The following is an 18,749-nucleotide window of genomic DNA, read 5'->3' as shown; positions in this document are numbered from 1 at the left end:
TTTTTCAAACATGTGAAAACAAATATACCTGACCACGGGTTATACTTTACTAGTTGAAATTTTTTTGATAGGATTTTTAGTTTTGGAGTTATACTTATTTGAAAAAGTAGCGAAATCATCAAAAAACTAAAAGTGGATACCTTTTTGGCCAGCACTGTATGTAGTTCCAAAATATTTTATTCAAACAAAGACTATAACAAAAAGCAAAACGAGTTCAATAGTCCATCCACTGGCACTGTCCAGAAAATCCATGCTAACATACAAATCATTATCCACTTCTGTTTCATTCTCGATATCATCTTTCTCATCAACATTTTCATCTTTCTCTTCACTGGGCCCTTCCTCAATCTCCTCTTCTGGGGCAGCAGTTTTCGGAACATTTATTGTTGAAGATGTTGAATTGGAAGAAGTTGAAGAAATTGTTGAAGAGATCATACTAGTTGTAGAGTTTTGAATTGAGCTAGTCGTAGAATTGATTTGCAAATTGGGAGTTGATGGAATTGTCGAAGAAATCATCCTAGTTGTAGAGTTCACAGTTGAGCCAGTTGTATGATTGATTTGAAGTGTAGAAGTTGATGGAATTGAGGTCGTCGTTTTGATGGACGCTATAGTAGTTTTTTGTTTGCGTTTCTCGCAGATTCCAGCAAAATGGCAAAAACTTCCAGAGAACCGTTTCAAGTTGAAGAAGAATGAATGTTTTTTCCACACGTTTTCTGAAAAATTAACCAAAGATTTTTGTTGAATAGAACGAGCAACTTACTTGGGGTTCCTAAGCCGATCATTGTCCATTTTCCATGAATCTTTTTTATTAAACTTCCACAATACTCCTTAATTCCACCTAACAACTGTGTTGTAATTTCCAACCAGTTAGAATTTGTAATCTGAGTTAAAAAATTGATTAAATAATATTTATATTATGCTACTTTAACTCACATTGACAAGTTTCTCAACCACACTTCCATTAGATGGTATAAACATATAAACAAAAGAGGGTTCTTCCAAAATTTGAGTTTTCTTTTCGGGAACACATACAGATGATCCTGGAATGGGGGTTTCAACTTCCACAAGCATTGGGGTGTGAATTGAAGAAAATAATTTCTTGATGTTGTTCTTGCAGATCCCATGAAGCCATGCCTTCTTTGGAATTGAAGGGGGGCAATGTTTTCCTTTTCCGTTGGGGCAAACAAAAATCTTCAAATCAGCTACTACTTCTGGTGGAACAATGGAATCTCTGAAACAATTTCTTTTTGATGAAACGATTTTTTTGAGCAATGAAAGAGAAAGACGTGTTAACAAAATGATTAAAAAACTATCAATTATCGTCACACAATATCAATCAACTTACTCCATTCCAGAGACACAAGAATCACGGAATTTAGTGTGTTTGGCTCTCCAGGTCATATTACTATTCATCAATGCATAAGCCAATGTGAGAAAATGTCGTTTTGAAATAAAAGTTCCTACGGTGCGAAAGTTGTACTGGTTGCCATTTTGAAATGCAGCAATACCAAACCAGTTTTTAAAGTATTTAGACTTAGTGATACTATTTGAACTTTCCTCTGAATTATTAATAGTGAAAAAAGCGGCAATTTTTTTGTTGCTTTGAAAGATACAAATGTATTCTTACCGGGTAAAATCTTGCCACAAGATTCCAGTCTTTGAATGTTCTCCTCATATGATAAAGGTTGCGTATTGTTAAACCCACATGCAATAATCCAAATGAACAATGTAAGAAATTTCATCGTGGAAAATTGAGATAAAATCGGGAATAAATTGATATTTGATAAATGTATGAATTGGAGAGATACGTGGTGAAAATTATTTTTTTGAAGTGTTACGTTTTTAAAAATTAATTGGAATTTATTTTATTTGTAAGTTGTATACTTTTTTTAAAGTCTTGAGCTTAAATTTGTGTTTTCATTTTTTTTTTGCCATTTTAGGTATCACAGGGCTTCAAAAAGTCTTGCATTTCCTGAAAAAGTCGAAATATTTTTAAAAATTAATTTTAAATTTTTTTTTGGCAAAATACTGAAATTTTGTTGAGTGTCTCACAAACTTTACATTGAATAATAAATTTAATAGCGTTGAGAAAATTTTGAAAAATTGTTTTAAAAAATTGATTCGGGTTAAAAAAAGGAAAATTTATATATTTTTCAAATTATCTAAAGTGGAAATTTCCTGTTTAAAAAATTCAAATTTCTTTCTGATTTTTGTCTCCAATTTCCAAGACAAAATTTCAAATAACATTCTCATTTTTTTCAGTTTTATTAAACATTTCCCCCGCTTCTTGATGACGTTATAGTGAACCGTCACAGTTTTTTCTGACTATACGTCTCATCTCGTCTTGCACTATTTTTTTAATTTTTTTTTGCCCGTTCTCAAAAAAAGTGCAGCTCGCTGAGAACGTCTCTCCCGTTCCAATGATATTTTCTTGAGAAGTGTTTCACGTTATCTCGTTTCCCCGTCCAGCTTCAATCAGTTTCATTTTTCCAAGGCTCTCTGGAAGAGGGCCAAGTATTTGCTTCTTATTAAATTTATTTTTTTGAAACTATATACTTTTTTGAATATTCAAGAATGTTCTAATCGGGAACTAAATGCGGTAAGTGAGAAGGTTTTTATCAGAGAAAATTCATGTTTAACCTAAAAATCTTGGACTTTGGTATTTTTAATAAAGAATTCAAGGATATAAATGCCAAATCACTTGGAAAACCTTTTTGCTGGCAATTCAATATTCGTGTTTTTGAATTATCTTAAAAATCGAAATTTCAAGTTTTTGCAAAAACAACTTTTTTTGCTGTACCATTATATCGTTTGAAAATTACTTTAGGTTTGTTACTTTCAAGTATCAAAAAAGTGTCTCACCTGAAAAAATAGAAAATTTTTTGTTCTTTCAGGTCGATGTATTACCGGGATTCATTTCAAAAAAACCCAAAAAAACAATTTATTTGCTTGTATAATTATAAAGTTTGAAAATTATAATCACTATGACTTTGAGTGGTCAGAAAAATTATCAAAACGTCTAGCCGAAGCTAAAACTGAAAATGAGTTTTTTCCAGATAGCATCAGGGTTGAAGTATGAAATGAGTGATGGAAAGTTCGATTTGTGCACCTGAATGCTTCACTCTAAAGAAAAACTATTAATCATGTCACTGGGAATTGATGTACCAAAATCATGCCTCAGAGAAAGGTAAATTTGAATGTCCCCTACAGTTCTGAAATTTCCCAAATTTTTTTAGCTAAATTCTCCAATTCAGGAAATACATGTTTCTAATCAACTTCCGCTCAAACTAAATTTTCAGGTTTGTGTGTGGATGCACCATGAGTGACTCGATCTAGGAAATATGCAGCTACATGCCCGACAGACTACAACAAGTTTCACGATATTGCAGTTCTCAATGTCTGTCTACAGGAAGCAGGTACGCATATAAATCATTAACTTAAGGCCTAAGTGCCTCCCTGCCTGCCTACGTGCCTATCTACCCCATAAAATTTGCTTGAAAATCTAATTATAAAGTTTCTAGTGAAAGCTGAAAGTAGGCAAAAGTTAGTAGGCAGACAGGGCTTTAAAATTTAGAAGAAAAAACACCAAAAATAGTGTCTTATTGCAGAATTCAACTCCAAACTGCAAACTTCTAAAATTGGGATCAACTCTTGCTTAATCATTATTCTATTTTTATTTATTTTAAACATACATTTGTTGTAACTGCAAATATTTAATGTTAAAGTCCCAAAGAATATCTCCTCAGAGTTGAATAAAATAATCCCAATCTTCAACGTCTTATTCAATTTTTTAAAGAGCGCAATAAATTATTATTATTATTATTATCAAATCATATCTCAAACATTCCTTGGATTTTATAGATCCGGACATTTTTCCATTTTTTTAAACCTGTTTTTTTTGTTCTTTTTTAAACTAGGTCGCAGTAGGTATATAGGCACCGTGAGCCAGCTTGTAGATAGGTTATATATATATATATATATATATATATAATTTCAGAGATCAACTCCATATTTTGCAGAATTCTCCAATAATTATTCATCGAATTTTATTACCAAACTTCTTTCTATACATACATTTCAAAATAAAAAGTAAATACAATTTCTGACATTATTTCTCGGCAGCCTGGTTGCCTACCTCGTGCCTAGCAGCATGTTATTGGCATTCTGGTGTCAATAACTGTGTAGATTTAGACAACTTTAATTTTAAAGTTTCTATAGACTCGCTGGAAGCATACTTAAAAACTTTGGCAGTAAGCAGGTGTGTAGGCGCGGCTGAAGAGGCGTAGGTCGCCTTCGAAGTTGGTTTTAAAACATGGCAAAGGGAAACAAGAGTCAATATCCAAATTCATCGAACCAGAGTATCGTGATCCTTTATTGCAATTTCCCTGTTTTTTTCTGCTAAACCAATTTTCAGCTGCTTTTTTAATGTCATATGATGTGGAGTTTTTTTCTTTCATTTTTCTCATGGTGCCTCTATTTAAAGAAAAATTCATTTTTGGAAGTCACTGCAAATTTCTTGGAGAACTTCCTAGCACAGCTCATTTGCGATGCTTACAGAAATGCCTGCAGGACCACCATGTCCGTCGGAAATACCTACATATTACCCATTAACCCTACATATAATAGCTGGTATTTCAATTCCAATAAATTTCATCGCGTTCTATTTAGTTTGGTTTCAATCTCCGAAAATGCAAGGGTACAAGTATTGCCTATGCTATCTACAGGTATAATTTGAATGCGAGTAGGCACGTAGGAAAACATGTAGGCAAGACAAAAGTGTAGGAAGATATACAATCAGTCCTAAATGCAGGCGGTATGCACTTGGGCAAGAATGAGCCCACAAATTATAGGCAGGCAGAGATGAGATTGGCACGCAGGCAAACAAATAGGCAAAGTAGGCCCAAAGACACGCGGTATGTAGTCTATTCTGCAGGCAAGGATTAAGTAGGTGTTAGGTGCATAGGCTGAAAGGTCCATGAGTTTGTTAGTTTGTAAGTTTTTAGGCACACATCAGGCACGTAGGCATGTTGTAGGCAATATTTTCGAAATATTAAAATACAAGTAAGGAAAACCGGAACAAAACATCGAATTTTTTCAAATTCGAATACATAATTAAACAGGTGTATAATTTTTTTCAAAAATTCTAAATTTAATTTGAACATATAATTTTTCACGTCTAAATGTTTCTTCTCCAGGCGGCAAGCTTCATCACAGAAATCCACATGTCCTTCCTATGCCCCGGGTACTATTTTTTCCCAATGATCGGTGGATACAATACGGGTGTCGAATTTATCAGTTCCCATACATCCATGTCAATTTATGTATTCATTTTTGCATTCGAGCTACCTTCAGCGCTTTTATGCTTTGTTTTCCGGCATAATGCTGCTCAGAATATCAGTCGGGTATTAAAAAATTTCCACCTTTTTTCCGTTTTAGATAACTCAAAAATTAATATCCAATTAACCAAAAACCTGGAAAATACGTGAATTTCAGACAGCCCCGAACAAAAAATATTTCAAAACGTTCACATTATTCCTGACGCACCTGTTCCCGTTTGCAGCTGCATTTTGCATGTGGAATTCTAATTTGACAAATCAACAAAAACAGGATTTCGTGGAAGAAGTTAGTTTTTCAATTTTTTTTGAAAATTCGGATTAAAAACATAAAAACTGTGAATGTTTAATTCCAGAACTGGCCACAATGCACGCAATGGCTAAAATTTTTTGCTTTTGAAGTCTACGATTATATGCTGAATCCATGGCTTGCTGTTGTTGGGATAGGAGCCGTTGCTCTGGTTTTTATGGTTTATGGGTAAGGTTTTTAAGCTTCAGAGTATTTTTAAGCTCCAAAAGTATGATTCAGCTACGGATTGGGTCTCGGCACGCACACAATGATGATTCTGCAGAGATTTCGAAAATCCATGTCTCGTCAAACATATCAACAGCATAAAACTGCACTTTTCAGTTTAGTAATGCAGCTGTTGATTCCTGGAGTTTTGATTATAGTACCACTTGGAGTTTGTATGTTTGTTGTAGTTACTGGAGAAGTTGGATTGCAAGGTAAGTTGTTTTTGGCGTTCTTCAAACTAAAAATCGGGAAATTCAACGATTTTAAGCGAAAAAATGAGCCAAATGAAGCTAAAAATATTTATTTTTAGCCTAAAAACTCCAAACTTCCGCGCTTTTCAACCTAAAAATCGCGTAAATTCCTGATTTTTCGACCAAAAAATCGGAAAATTTAGCGTTTTTTCAGTGAAAACATGTAAGTTCAAGAGTTTTCAGCCAAAAACCATAACTTTGGTGTTTTTCAAGCGAAAAAATAAGCCAAAACATGCTAAAAAATCCGGATTTGTAGCTCAAAAAACTGTAAATTTTCACGATTTTCCACTTAAAAACCACGAAAATTCCAGATTTTCAGCCAAACAACCCTCAATTCTCGCAATTTTCAATCAAAGTGCTCACTTTTTTCAGTTTTGTTTTGTATATTCACGTGAAAAAGTTTGCACAGATTTTCCGTCCGCAAAGCTTTGAGATTCTGAAAAAAGCTGCACAAAACTTTCACGTTGAAAATGAAGCTTACATTTATGCTTTTTAAGATCCATGTCAGATTTTTTCAGAGCACCCGGATCTCAAAATAAACATGATGTTCGTGTTTAACGTGTTCTCAGCATTCTAAAAATATTTTTTTCGACCCGAAAAGCTCAATTTCATTTTTTTTCGCCCATTTTTCGAAAAGGTCCCTTTTCGTTTTTCAGAGCGGAGGACGATTTTGGAGATGAGCCAACATTTTTGAAAAATTCTTTTTAAACCTAATAGAGGACTCGAAAGCAAGAGAGATTTTCAAAATTTGAAGCGAAAATGTTGAAAATGTTGGATTTTATGAGCAAAAATGAGTAATTTCAGAAATTTGCATGTAACTTTTCTGAAACTGAAGATATCAATACGTATGAAAGTAGCAAAATGAACAAATGCTTGTACATTTATTATTAATTAATTTCGTTTTGATAGCATCTTTCATCTTTGGAATATGAAAGTCAACAGATTTTCGCGAAACATTTTTTCGACACATTTACGAAATCCCAAATTTCTCCTCGTTGTGTCAAAATTTTTTTTATTTTTTTTCAAAAATTTATATAATAATATAGAGGAATGTTTTTACTCTCTGAAAATACTGTCACTTCAAATAGAAAGTTTTGGAAAGTTGCTAAAAAACCGGCTCAAATATCTATATGCCGATCAGCGCATGTCACATTTCGACTTTCAGGCAGTTTTTGAGCGACTTTTTGAAATTTTCGATCCAAAGTGAAATTATTTTCAAATAGTAAAATTATTTATCTGTAATAAAAATTGACCCAACGAAGAGAAAAATAGGATTTTTGAAATGTGCCACACAAATATGTTGGCGACCTAATTCGTTTCATTCAATATCAAAAAAGTAAAAAAAAATCAACTTTAAAATCTTTTTTGTGAAATTTTTTAACTTTCCAGAGTCTCTATCTAAAAACGTGCCTAGACGCCGGCCGCCTACCTAGGAGCCTACCGCCTACCTAGAAGTGTATCGCCTACTTAGAAAACACCATTCTACATTTTCAGAGGTCGCCACCAACACAATGTTCCTTGTTGGCTCTCATTCAATGTGCTCCAGTGCAGTTATGATTTCCAGTAATCCAAGGCATCGGAAATATCTTAAAGAAAAAACTATACAAATTTTGAAGTAAGCCTCCTTATTCGAAACTTTTCCAATAATACATTTTCCAGAATTACCCCAAATACTCGACGAATCGCCAACTCCGTAGAGCCGAGCCACCGGACAAATAGTTTGGTCCCTCCGAATTCTCAACAACGGGCTCAAGCGCTAACGGCAACTGGATAATTTGCGAAATTTTACCCCAAATCTTCCAAAATGAAAATTGTCACGTTTCCCTCAAAAATCCGATAGATCAAAACTCCCACACCAGAAAAATGGCAGACACATATGATTTCCAAAACATATAATTTTAACTTGGTTTCTCATTCAAAAATCTTCTTGGAAATAATTTGAAAGCATACTTTACACAAACAATTTTCCAATTTTCAATTGGTTTTCATTCTGGAAAAGTGGTTTTATTGGATTTTTCGTTTTTTTTCCCCAAAATACCTAATATTTCCAGAAATGCCTGCAGGACCACCATGTCCGTCGGAAATACCTACATATTATCCATTAACCCTACATATAATTGCTGGTATTTCAATTCCAATTAATTTTATCGGGTTCTATTTAGTTTGGTTTCAATCTCCAAAAATGCTTGGCTATAAATATTGCCTTTGCTATTTGCAGGTATGGTTTTTAAGGCGAGAAGGTGTGTAGGTATGTCAAAAATTAGGCAAAACCTAGGTAGGCTTGTAGGCAGAGCAAAGAAGTATCTAGGCAGGAAGGCAGGCGGTAGAGTCTCAGGCAGGGAGACGTGAGGTAAGCACGTTGGCAAAAAGCAGTCAAGCTAGTGGGTGTAGGCATACACCAGGCATGTGTGTAGGTAGGACCAAAAGCTAGCAATCAAGGCAGGCAGGTATGAGGTGAGACGGTAGGCAGGCACGCATGATGCGCTGTCAGACTCTAACTCAAATAGGCTTAAAGGTTGGGAGAGTAACATAAGGTAAGCTCAAAAGAAGATGTCAGGCAAGTAGGCAGGAATGAGGTGAGACGGTTGGCAGGCTTCACTCAAGCTGGAGGTAGGCAGCAGGGGCGTGCGGCAAATTTGCCGACTTGCCGAATGCCATTAGGTGTAGGCGGCAAACCCGTAAATTTAACCTTCTTCGTTTGTAAAACCGAGTTTCGGTGTCAAAGTGCCCCATTTTGGTTTGATCTTCAAAAAAAATGCGAGAGAAGAGACTTTTCAACTGATTTCGCATGTTTAGGAGTGTGCTGACGTCACACATTCCTGTGGGGAAACATTTCCGAATTTTTTGTAGATCAAACCGCAATGAGACAGCCTGGCACCACGTGAACCGATGAATGTGCATCTGGCAACCAGCCTCTGTCTGCGCCTCCACTCTCTCCCCACTATACCGTCATTTCATAGTAGCACACGCGCGCCCATGAGTTGTCGGTACACCACTCCCCACTACCCCTGGCATCTCGGTCGTTCAGTATCGCTTCTTCGGCTTATTAGCTAAGATCAAAGTGTAGTATCTGTTCTTATCGTATTAACCTACGGTATACACTCGAATGAGTGTAATAAAGGTTATAAGATTTTTGGAACCTAGGGAAGACTCGGGGCTTGCTCCGACTTCCCAAGGGTCGTCCTGGCGTTGCACTGCTGCCGGGCTCGGCCCAGTCCCCAAGGGGACAAAAAAAAAGTTTTATTCAATATTGAAAATATTTGCCGAATTAGCCGAGCTCGGCAAAGTTTTGTGTATTTGAACTCTAGGTCGTTTTGTAGGTGCGGAGTTTAACTTACGTTAGGCTCATAAGCAGCTGTCAGGCGCGAAGTAGGCAGGAATGAGGTGAGACGATAGGCTTTTCCAACCATCTACCAAATTTCTCCAACTTTCTAGAGAATTTTTAGCTGATAATTCCAAAACCAAAAAAAAATTCCAGTTCGCAAGTTTTCTGACAGAAATGCACATGTCCTTCATCTGCCCCGGCTATTATTTCTTCCCACTGACTGGCGGTTTCAATACAGGCGGACAATTTATAAGTTCACATCTTAGTATTACAATTTACACTTTTATTTTCTCATTTGAAGTTCCTTCAACACTTTTATGCTTTATTTATAGACATAATGCGACAAAAAATATCAACAGGGTAATTGTTGGCTTGTCGAAATGCCAGAAACTTTTGCAATTTAAATATTATAATAATGTTCAGGGCTACTCGAGCAAGTTATATTTGGAGAAACTCTTTCTAATTTTAACTCATTTATTCCCATTTTCATCCGCATTTTGCATGTTCCAGTCAAAACTTACCCCGCAACAAAGGATGGATTACGTGAATAATGTTAGTCGCTTTATTAAATTAAAATTTTGCCTGGTTTACCTAGATTGTTTCAATTTCAGAACTTTCCGCAATGCTTGGAATGGCTGAAATTTGAGGCTTTTGAAGTCTACGACTATCATCCAAATCGATGGCTGGTTGCTCTTGGAGCAGTAGTTTTTGCGACTATTTTCGTGGCTTATTCGTAAGTTTTTAAGATATATGTCTACTATAAATCTTAAAGATTCAGATACGCCATGACCCTTGGTGTCCACACTATGATTATACTTCAGAAGTTTCGAAAATCGATGTCTCGTCAAACATATCAAATGCACAAAACTGCACTTTTCAGCTTAATTATGCAAATTGTGATTCCAGGGGTGTTGCTTGTGGCGCCATTGAGTTTTTGTATGTTTGTGATTATAATGGAGGAAGTTGGATTGCAAGGTGAGCCTACCAAGAAGCCTGCCGCCTACCGACAGGCCTACCGCCTACCTCAAAGCCTACCTAAAGACCTAACGCCTACCTAGAAGCCTACTGCCTACCTAGACCTTTATGCATTTCCAGAGCTCGCCACTGGCTCTATGTTCTTTGTGGCCTCCCACTCAATGTGCTCCAGTGCGGTGATGATTCTGAGCAATCCTAGATATCGCACAGTATTGCTAGAGAAGACATTGAAAGCTTTGGGGTGAGTATTTTTACTTTTTTTCAGGCTCTTCAGACACAATTTTCCAGATTATCGTCTGTAACAATAGCAGCAAGAAGTGGTGTGGAGCCCAGTCAGAACAGTTTCGCCCCGACTACAACTTCAGTCGTTTCAGTCGCAAGACGGGCTTCACAGTTGACTATTAGGGAGTTTTAGTTAACAAATAACATTCGTTGAAATTTTAATGAAGAATTTATATTTTTAATGGACAATTATAGTTAGCAATTTTCAGCATTCCCCGAGTTTACCTGTGCTTTCAAATTCCTCACTTGGTGATAAGATTCTGTGAGAAATTGAATGAGGAGTATTGTTTTTTATACTTTTTGGAGCTGCTGATATCAAGCTGATAGCAAGGGTGTACTCAGCCATATTTTTCAAATTCTGTTTTTTACTTGATTTTTGTCTGCTCACAATATATTTTTTTAACAAATCGTCACGTTTTTGACTATACAGGCTCATAAGAAAAATATTCCTATTTTTAAAATTAGGTGCTACTTTGAGGGTTGTTTTCTGCTATAAAAAAGAGATCCCGATCGATGTCATATCCCGACAGCTTACCCGTTTCCGCATATCGCTGGCTTCCCAGTGTGTAGTGAGATGCGGAACCCGTGAAATGTCCGGATATGACATTGATCCAAAAAAAAATCCCCTCTATTGTTATTATTTTCTTGGCGCATGTGACTTTGTTAAACTGTATATTAAATTCAGCCCCGTTCTGACACAATGGCTTACCACACCGAAACACTGTAAAAATTTACTAGACGAGTACGAGCAAGTTATCAAAGTATGTTGAAAAAATTCGAATTTGACATTTACAATGAAACTGTTTTTTTTAGGAAACTCTAAATTTCACTAAAGAAGAGTTGGATGATAAAAGAGATGATCTAATTGAGAAACTAAAAGATATTGAAAAAAAGCTCGAAATTCGTATACAACAGGTAGATGCCTGGTACAGGTCCTCATCAAATGGAGATGGGGAAAAATATCGAAAAAAGTGCGATGATGAAAAATTGGATTTGACTTCCAAAATACTCGATGCCAGATTACGACAGGCGGAAATTTTTCTTGGACAAGATAGAGAAGAAATGCAGAATCCTCTCTAATTTATAATTTTTTTGTGGCCGCAATGTGTCTGCACGTCTTATATCTATTTATTCATATTTATTTGCGTGTATAAAATATTATTTTTGTACATTTTTGATTTTTTTTCTGTTACGGTTTTATGAAAGAACGTAAGAGCTACATTTCACATCGTTCCTCAACTTATCGACGGAAATCTCGAAATACTCAATCTCGGGCTCAACCCCGGACTCGGTCTCACCGAGCTCGGATATATCTTGCTTTGCACACTGAGTCTGAAATTTTGATAGTCCAAGAGGTTTTTAAAGCCTATTTCAAGCTCTTACCCCACGAACTTGAGAATTTTAGTCTTCAGGACACATCGATATTTGGGATTGCTTAATATCATGACTGCACTGGAGCACATCGAGTGAGAGCCGACGAGGAACATTGTGTCAGTGGCTAGTTCTGCAAGTGTAGAAGGATGGAGGGGGCGAGGAGGGGGGGAGAGTGCAGAGAAATAGACACTATTACTTCTCTGCGCTCTATCACCAGTTTTGCGCGCTAGCGGAAAGCGACAACGCATTTAGCTCACTTTGCAAAATCTGTTTCTTTTGGTAATTGTTGTGTGGTCCTGTGCACACAAGATGTCATATCTATAGTTTGATCTATGCGGGCTTTGCCGGCTCTGTTGTGGGAAAATACAGAAAAACAACGGCAGGCAACAGGAGAACAGTACAGGTGGGGGAGAACAACAGAACAAGAGGGAAGAATAGACCGGCATAGATCAATTTATAGATAAGACATATTGTGTGCACAGGAGCACACAACTAGGTAGGCGGTAGGCTTCTAGGTAAGCGGTAGGCCTCTAGGAAGGCAATAGGCTTCAAGGTAGCGGTAGGCTTCTAGGTAGGAGGTAGGCCTCTCTTACCTTGCAACGAAACTTCCTCTGTTATAATCACAAACATACAAATACTCAATGGCACTATAATAAACACCCCCGGAATCACAATTTGCATAACTAAGCTGAAAAGTGCATTTTTGTGCATTTGATATGTCTGACGAGACATGGATTTTCGAACTTTTCGTAGAATAGTCATAGTGTGGATGCCAAGTGTCATTGCGTACCTGCAATGTGAAAATTTAATTTTTTAGTGGATTTCCCCCATAAGATATCTCACGAGTAGGATAGCAAAATAGTTCCAAAAACCACAGCTCCGAGAGCTGCCAGCCATTGATTAGACTCGTAATTATAGACTTCAAAAGCTTCAAGCTCTAGCCAACTGGAGCATTGCGGCCAGTTCTGAAACCACAGTTTTTAGAAAAATAGGTGGTTTACATACACAAAACTCGCATTTTTAACAAAATTCTGTTTTTGTCGGCTGGTAATTTTAGAATTCCACATGCAAAATGCAGATGAAAATGGGAATAAATGAGTTAAAATTAACGATGCCTTTTCCAAATATAACTTTGATTTTGACGATGGATTTGTCTGAAAATTGCCCGAAATTTCAAAATTCCATCAAAAAACAAACCTTTTTACTAATATTCTGAGACGAAGTATGTCTATAAATAAAGCATAAAAGTGTTGAAGGAACTTCAAATGAGAAAATAAAAGTGTAAATTGTAATACTAAGATGTGAACTTATAAATTGTCCGCCTGTATTGAAACCGCCAGTCAGTGGGAAGAAATAATAGCCGGGGCAGATGAAGGACATGTGCATTTCTGTCAGAAAACTTGCGAACTGGAATTTTTTTTTGGTTTTGGAATTATCAGCTAAAAATTCTCTAGAAAGTTGGAGAAATTTGGTAGATGGTTGGAAAAGCCTATCGTCTCACCTCATTCCTGCCTACTTCGCGCCTGACAGCTGCTTATGAGCCTAACGTAAGTTAAACTCCGCACCTACAAAACGACCTAGAGTTCAAATACACAAAACTTTGCCGAGCTCGGCTAATTCGGCAAATATTTTCAATATTGAATAAAACTTTTTTTTTGTCCCCTTGGGGACTGGGCCGAGCCCGGCAGCAGTGCAACGCCAGGACGACCCTTGGGAAGTCGGAGCAAGCCCCGAGTCTTCCCTAGGTTCCAAAAATCTTATAACCTTTATTACACTCATTCGAGTGTATACCGTAGGTTAATACGATAAGAACAGATACTACACTTTGATCTTAGCTAATAAGCCGAAGAAGCGATACTGAACGACCGAGATGCCAGGGGTAGTGGGGAGTGGTGTACCGACAACTCATGGGCGCGCGTGTGCTACTATGAAATGACGGTATAGTGGGGAGAGAGTGGAGGCGCAGACAGAGGCTGGTTGCCAGATGCACATTCATCGGTTCACGTGGTGCCAGGCTGTCTCATTGCGGTTTGATCTACAAAAAATTCGGAAATGTTTCCCCACAGGAATGTGTGACGTCAGCACACTCCTAAACATGCGAAATCAGTTGAAAAGTCTCTTCTCTCGCATTTTTTTTGAAGATCAAACCAAAATGGGGCACTTTGACACCGAAACTCGGTTTTACAAACGAAGAAGGTTAAATTTACGGGTTTGCCGCCTACACCTAATGGCATTCGGCAAGTCGGCAAATTTGCCGCACGCCCCTGCTGCCTACCTCCAGCTTGAGTGAAGCCTGCCAACCGTCTCACCTCATTCCTGCCTACTTGCCTGACATCTTCTTTTGAGCTTACCTTATGTTACTCTCCCAACCTTTAAGCCTATTTGAGTTAGAGTCTGACAGCGCATCATGCGTGCCTGCCTACCGTCTCACCTCATACCTGCCTGCCTTGATTGCTAGCTTTTGGTCCTACCTACACACATGCCTGGTGTATGCCTACACCCACTAGCTTGACTGCTTTTTGCCAACGTGCTTACCTCACGTCTCCCTGCCTGAGACTCTACCGCCTGCCTTCCTGCCTAGATACTTCTTTGCTCTGCCTACAAGCCTACCTAGGTTTTGCCTAATTTTTGACATACCTACACACCTTCTCGCCTTAAAAACCATACCTGTAAATAGCAAAGGCAATATTTATAGCCAAGCATTTTTGGAGATTGAAACCAAACTAAATAGAACCCGATAAAATTAATTGGAATTGAAATACCAGCAATTATATGTAGGGTTAATGGATAATATGTAGGTATTTCCGACGGACATGGTGGTCCTGCAGGCATTTCTGGAAAAAAATTGTGATGACAAAAAGAGAAGCACAGAAAAATTGAAATATCTCGAAAAACGATACAAAATACGAAAAGAACTAGCTTAAACTACAGCAAAAACAGAAAATTTTCAATACCACTATTTAATATGATTAATATTTTCGTAGGTAGATATCTCATGACAAAGAAAAACTGGATAGACAAGAAATTACAAGCTTAACATGCATATGACTCAAGATAAATCATCCGTTTGAATCTTAATTACAAAATCTGAAACTAGCTTGATATTCCAGAAGGAAGTGGGTACAATCGAGATCTTACAAACCTCTCTGCTTGATATTTGCTAGACCAGAATAATTGCCACCTTTCTGTTGTCCCATTTTCTTTTTATATTCAGTTGAAAAGGCAATTCAGTTTTCGGTTTGTTCTGCGTGCAACTAATTTTTCTTGCACGATTTTCAAGAACTATGACTCATTTGAGATCAACGGTTTGATCTACAAAAAATGCGGGAAAGTTTTGCCCAAAAATGTAACGTCAGCGCGTTCTTAACCATGCAAAATCGGTGGAGAACTCTGCGTCTCTTCTCCCGCATTTTTTGTAGATCTAAGTAGATCAAGCCGAAATGAGACACTCTGACACCATGTGTTTTCACTCTTTTTTGTTGATTTGGTTGTTTTTCATTTTGAGAAAATATATGACTTCTACTTATGGAATTTTAAAGAGTGTGCAGAGAAGCGATTGTGGCTCGTTTCTCTGCGCTGAACTAGACTGAAAGTTCTTAGAACATTTCAAAGAATTGAAAAAAGTAAAAATTTGCACTCAAAACGGAAAAATGATGCTGATCTTTCAAACAGAAGTGAAACCAAGAAAACAACATAGACCTCACAAATTCATTTTAGATATTTACTAGACAAAATTGTAATCACCACTTTTATGCTTAAGCATTGGCTTTTAATACCCAGTTTGAAAACCAAATCAGCATGGGTTTGTTTTTGGTACATTTAGAAGTAATTCATATATTTTCAAAAAAAAATCGTCTAGCAGCGAGTGGTTTCGATCCACCGACCTCTGGGTTATGGGCCCAGCACGCTTCCACTGCGCCACGCTGCTGCGTTTTTCATATCATTTCGATGGTTTTATCAGTCTGATCATTTTTCCTTCAAACTTTAGCTGACAGTTCACGAAAAAATATTTTATTTTATTGTTTTATGAACACAAAATATCCTAATTATGGCCTAACAGATCAATTTTAAAAATAAAAAATTATTGAATTCTCGGTTGACTCGGTAAAACTGTATTCCCACGACGTCGATTGCTTTTTGACTTCGCAGAAATTCTGAAAGCTTGGAAAAATTAATAGCTCTGCAAATAATATCTCACCCCAAAATTCTTAAAATTTTCTTACGAAGTACGCTCCGGTACTTTGGGTTGCTGATGATCATAATTATGCAGGAGCACATTGAATGGGAGCTCACGAAGAACATTGTGTCCGTGGCGAACTCTGAAATGAAAAGAGATAGTTGGAGCAAAAAAAAAGGCGGAGAGAGCGCAGAGAAACGAGACACTCTCGCTTCTCTGCGCTCTCTTCGTGCTTCAAAATGAGGAGAGAGCGCAGAGAAACGAGAGTGTCTGTCTTCTCTGCGCGCTCTCTGCAGCCGACGCTTTGCGAGCTGTCGTTGCCCCTTGTTTTAAACGTGTTTATCTCACTAACCAAAAACGCTATCGAAAAATTTCTAACTAACAAAATACTCCAAATTTGCTGTTCTACAAGTTAGCAGTTAACAATTTTCCCCTATCTTCTCTAGTTCGCAAGTTATCCCTCACCTTGCAAATGCACATCTCCTTGAACAACTACAAACATACAAATACAAAGTGGCACAACTATAAAAACGCCAGGAAGCACTATTTGCATGACTAAACTGAAAAGTGCATTTTTGTGCGCTTGATACGTCTGCCGAGACATGGATTTTCGATGTTGTTGTAGGATGAGTAATGTTTGAACTCCCAGGAATATGCAGTATCTGAAAACGCAAAATTTGTATAAATTTTGCATTAAAAAGGAAAAATCTTACGAAAAAACCATAAAAAGCACAAAAAATGCGCCAATTCCTACAACAGCAAGCCATGGATTCAGATGATAATCATACACCTCAAAAGCCGGAAATTTTAGCCAATGAGCGCATTGTGGCCAGTTCTGAAAATTTTAAGGAGTGGAGGACTACCAAATTAAAAAAAAATTGATAAGTTAGAGTAAAAAACGTCAAAAATTGCGCGATTATTTCAATTTTGAATGACCGACCAATCAACGACCTTGGCCACGCCCCCAGCTCTTCGCTGATTGGTCGGCACTCTTTTTTTCAGAAACGACTTCAACTTTGATTCTTTTTGAAAATTTCGAACTAAATTTAGAAATTTGAGAAATAAAAAATTTACATTCATCACCAAATCCATTCGCTCTTTAGCTGTTAATCTGGAATTCCAGAAGCAAAAAGCTGTCACAAATGGCAAAAAATGAGCCAACACCAAACTAAATTTCTTCAAGTATTTCGAGCTAAAACACTTCTGAAAATCAACTGAAAATAAACATAAAAACTGTTACTTCAAATTTCACCTGATCGACTTTTCCAGCGGCATTATGTCTGAAAATGAAGCACAAAAGTGTGGAAGGAAGTTCGAATGTGAATACAAAAACATATAGAGTCATTGTATGATGTGAACTTATATTATTAGCAATTATATCGGCGCCCACATTGAAACCACCAATTAGTGGGAAAAAATAGAATGCGGGGCATATGAAGATCATTTCGATTTCTGCGATGAAGCTGACAAGCTGAAAATAAAAAAAAACATTCTGGGGTAGACATATAGGCAGGCAGACGTGTCTACCTACCAAAAAGCGACTCGTAAGATGTCGGGCGCGGTACCAATTTTCTAAAAACCTAGTTTTCAAGTACCTGGTTACCAACTGTTGCCCTGATCTGATCTACTACGATCTTAATTTCACCTGTCTGCTTGCCTTCCTACATGCCTACCTTGCGCCGGCCAGAGTCTTGATATATCTTCTGTCTATCACCCTACCTACAAGCCTACCTTATTCATTAAGCTTGCCTACATGATGCTTTTTTTTTCAGATTTTGGACATAACTTGTGTACCCGACCTGGATTTTGCCTAAGGGCCTATCGCCCACATTTGTGTCTTACTGCCTCTCTTCCAAGATTATACTTTACTGTTTTTTGTGCCTACCTCTGTGCCTCATCATTGCCTACCTAGGTGCCTACTCACGTTCGAATCTCACCTGTAAATAGCATAGGCAATATTTGTAGCCTTGCATTTTGGGAGATTGAAACCAAACTAAATAGAAACCGATCAAATTTATGGGAATTGAAATTCCGCCAATAATATGTAATGTTAATAGGTAATATGTAGGTATAGATGATGGGCATGGTGGACCTGCAGGCATTTCTGTAAAATTGATTAAAGGTTTTGGGAATTTTTAGCTAACAATAAGGGAGTGCAGAGGAGTAAGAAAAATGTAAGTAAAAATCGATTTCAAAATAATAAAACGGGATATTCTTACAATTAGTTATTCTGTTTTTCTTGAACATAACTATACATCAGAAAAAATTCTAGAAAATTGGGAGAAAAGCTCAAAAATCGAAGCAATTGAAGGTATCATCAACTCAACCCGTAAATTATGTCAGATCTCTGAAAAAAAGACTAAGTCTTGATTTTTAAATTTCTGTCTATTGTGACGATTTTGGATGTGTCGGGAAGTGTTCAAAAACTCATTGTAGTTTGTTGTCTCTGACGTCACCTCATGGTGCATCCGTATGGTGCATCCGACATAAAATAGCAAACATAAAATGGCAATTAAGG

The 18,749-nt window shown here is 37.1% G+C and overlaps 5 protein-coding genes, 4 non-coding genes and 1 pseudogene across 10 annotated transcripts; 4 read left to right on the top strand and 6 right to left on the bottom strand.

The window, feature by feature from the left end:
- Window positions 1-159: 159 nt before the first annotated feature.
- F15H9.1 (uncharacterized protein) lies at window positions 160-1,760 on the bottom strand. Its single transcript, NM_060672.3, has 5 exons — window positions 1,628-1,760; window positions 1,346-1,559; window positions 934-1,231; window positions 761-881; window positions 160-713 (listed from the first exon to the last, which is right to left on the bottom strand). The coding sequence occupies exons 1-5, from the start codon at window positions 1,740-1,742 to the stop codon at window positions 181-183; spliced, it is 1,281 nt and encodes a 426-aa protein (NP_493073.1). The 5' UTR covers window positions 1,743-1,760; the 3' UTR covers window positions 160-180.
- Window positions 1,761-2,501: 741 nt separating this feature from the next.
- F15H9.8 lies at window positions 2,502-3,769 on the top strand (annotated as a pseudogene). Its single transcript has 4 exons — window positions 2,502-2,599; window positions 3,057-3,187; window positions 3,300-3,416; window positions 3,609-3,769. Coding segments are annotated over exons 1-4 (507 nt in total).
- Window positions 3,770-4,559: 790 nt separating this feature from the next.
- sri-15 (Serpentine Receptor, class I) lies at window positions 4,560-10,084 on the top strand (the record flags this gene model as incomplete). Its single annotated transcript, NM_060671.3, has 10 exons — window positions 4,560-4,724; window positions 5,196-5,402; window positions 5,494-5,622; window positions 5,690-5,811; window positions 5,863-6,059; window positions 7,593-7,713; window positions 7,758-8,096; window positions 8,150-8,316; window positions 9,859-9,928; window positions 10,041-10,084. 7 exons carry the CDS (start codon window positions 4,560-4,562, stop codon window positions 7,870-7,872), a joined length of 1,056 nt encoding a protein of 351 aa, NP_493072.1. The 3' UTR covers window positions 7,873-8,096; window positions 8,150-8,316; window positions 9,859-9,928; window positions 10,041-10,084.
- sri-16 (Serpentine Receptor, class I) lies at window positions 8,152-10,813 on the top strand (the record flags this gene model as incomplete). Its single annotated transcript, NM_060670.2, has 7 exons — window positions 8,152-8,316; window positions 9,577-9,783; window positions 9,847-9,975; window positions 10,035-10,156; window positions 10,202-10,398; window positions 10,519-10,639; window positions 10,687-10,813. The coding sequence occupies 7 exons, from the start codon at window positions 8,152-8,154 to the stop codon at window positions 10,811-10,813; spliced, it is 1,068 nt and encodes a 355-aa protein (NP_493071.2).
- On the bottom strand, window positions 9,127-9,332 carry F15H9.9. Its single transcript, NR_050636.1, has one exon. It is a non-coding gene; the product is annotated as an Unclassified non-coding RNA F15H9.9 (non-coding RNA).
- On the top strand, window positions 9,128-9,314 carry F15H9.6. Its single transcript, NR_000138.1, has one exon. It is a non-coding gene; the product is annotated as a small nuclear RNA F15H9.6 (small nuclear RNA).
- A 1,102-nt stretch (window positions 10,814-11,915) lies between the features above and the next one.
- On the bottom strand, window positions 11,916-14,886 carry sri-17 (Serpentine Receptor, class H; the record flags this gene model as incomplete). Its single annotated transcript, NM_060669.2, has 7 exons — window positions 11,916-12,012; window positions 12,064-12,184; window positions 12,648-12,844; window positions 12,898-13,019; window positions 13,071-13,208; window positions 13,252-13,461; window positions 14,722-14,886. The coding sequence occupies 7 exons, from the start codon at window positions 14,884-14,886 to the stop codon at window positions 11,916-11,918; spliced, it is 1,050 nt and encodes a 349-aa protein (NP_493070.2).
- Window positions 13,724-13,910, bottom strand: F15H9.5. Its single transcript, NR_000137.1, has one exon. It is a non-coding gene; the product is annotated as a small nuclear RNA F15H9.5 (small nuclear RNA).
- Window positions 14,887-15,910: 1,024 nt separating the features above from the next.
- On the bottom strand, window positions 15,911-15,982 carry F15H9.t1. Its single transcript has one exon. It is a non-coding gene; the product is annotated as a tRNA-Met (tRNA).
- Window positions 15,983-16,135: 153 nt separating this feature from the next.
- sri-13 (Serpentine Receptor, class I) lies at window positions 16,136-18,333 on the bottom strand (the record flags this gene model as incomplete). Its single annotated transcript, NM_060668.2, has 7 exons — window positions 16,136-16,208; window positions 16,253-16,373; window positions 16,697-16,893; window positions 16,945-17,066; window positions 17,306-17,434; window positions 17,484-17,702; window positions 18,169-18,333. 7 exons carry the CDS (start codon window positions 18,331-18,333, stop codon window positions 16,136-16,138), a joined length of 1,026 nt encoding a protein of 341 aa, NP_493069.2.
- Window positions 18,334-18,749: the final 416 nt, after the last annotated feature.

This window comes from Caenorhabditis elegans, chromosome I, assembly GCF_000002985.6.
Source record: "Caenorhabditis elegans chromosome I".
Classification (NCBI taxonomy): domain Eukaryota; kingdom Metazoa; phylum Nematoda; class Chromadorea; order Rhabditida; family Rhabditidae; genus Caenorhabditis; species Caenorhabditis elegans.
The sequence above is the reverse complement of the archived record's forward strand: the minus strand, read 5'-3'. Positions and strand labels throughout refer to the sequence as shown.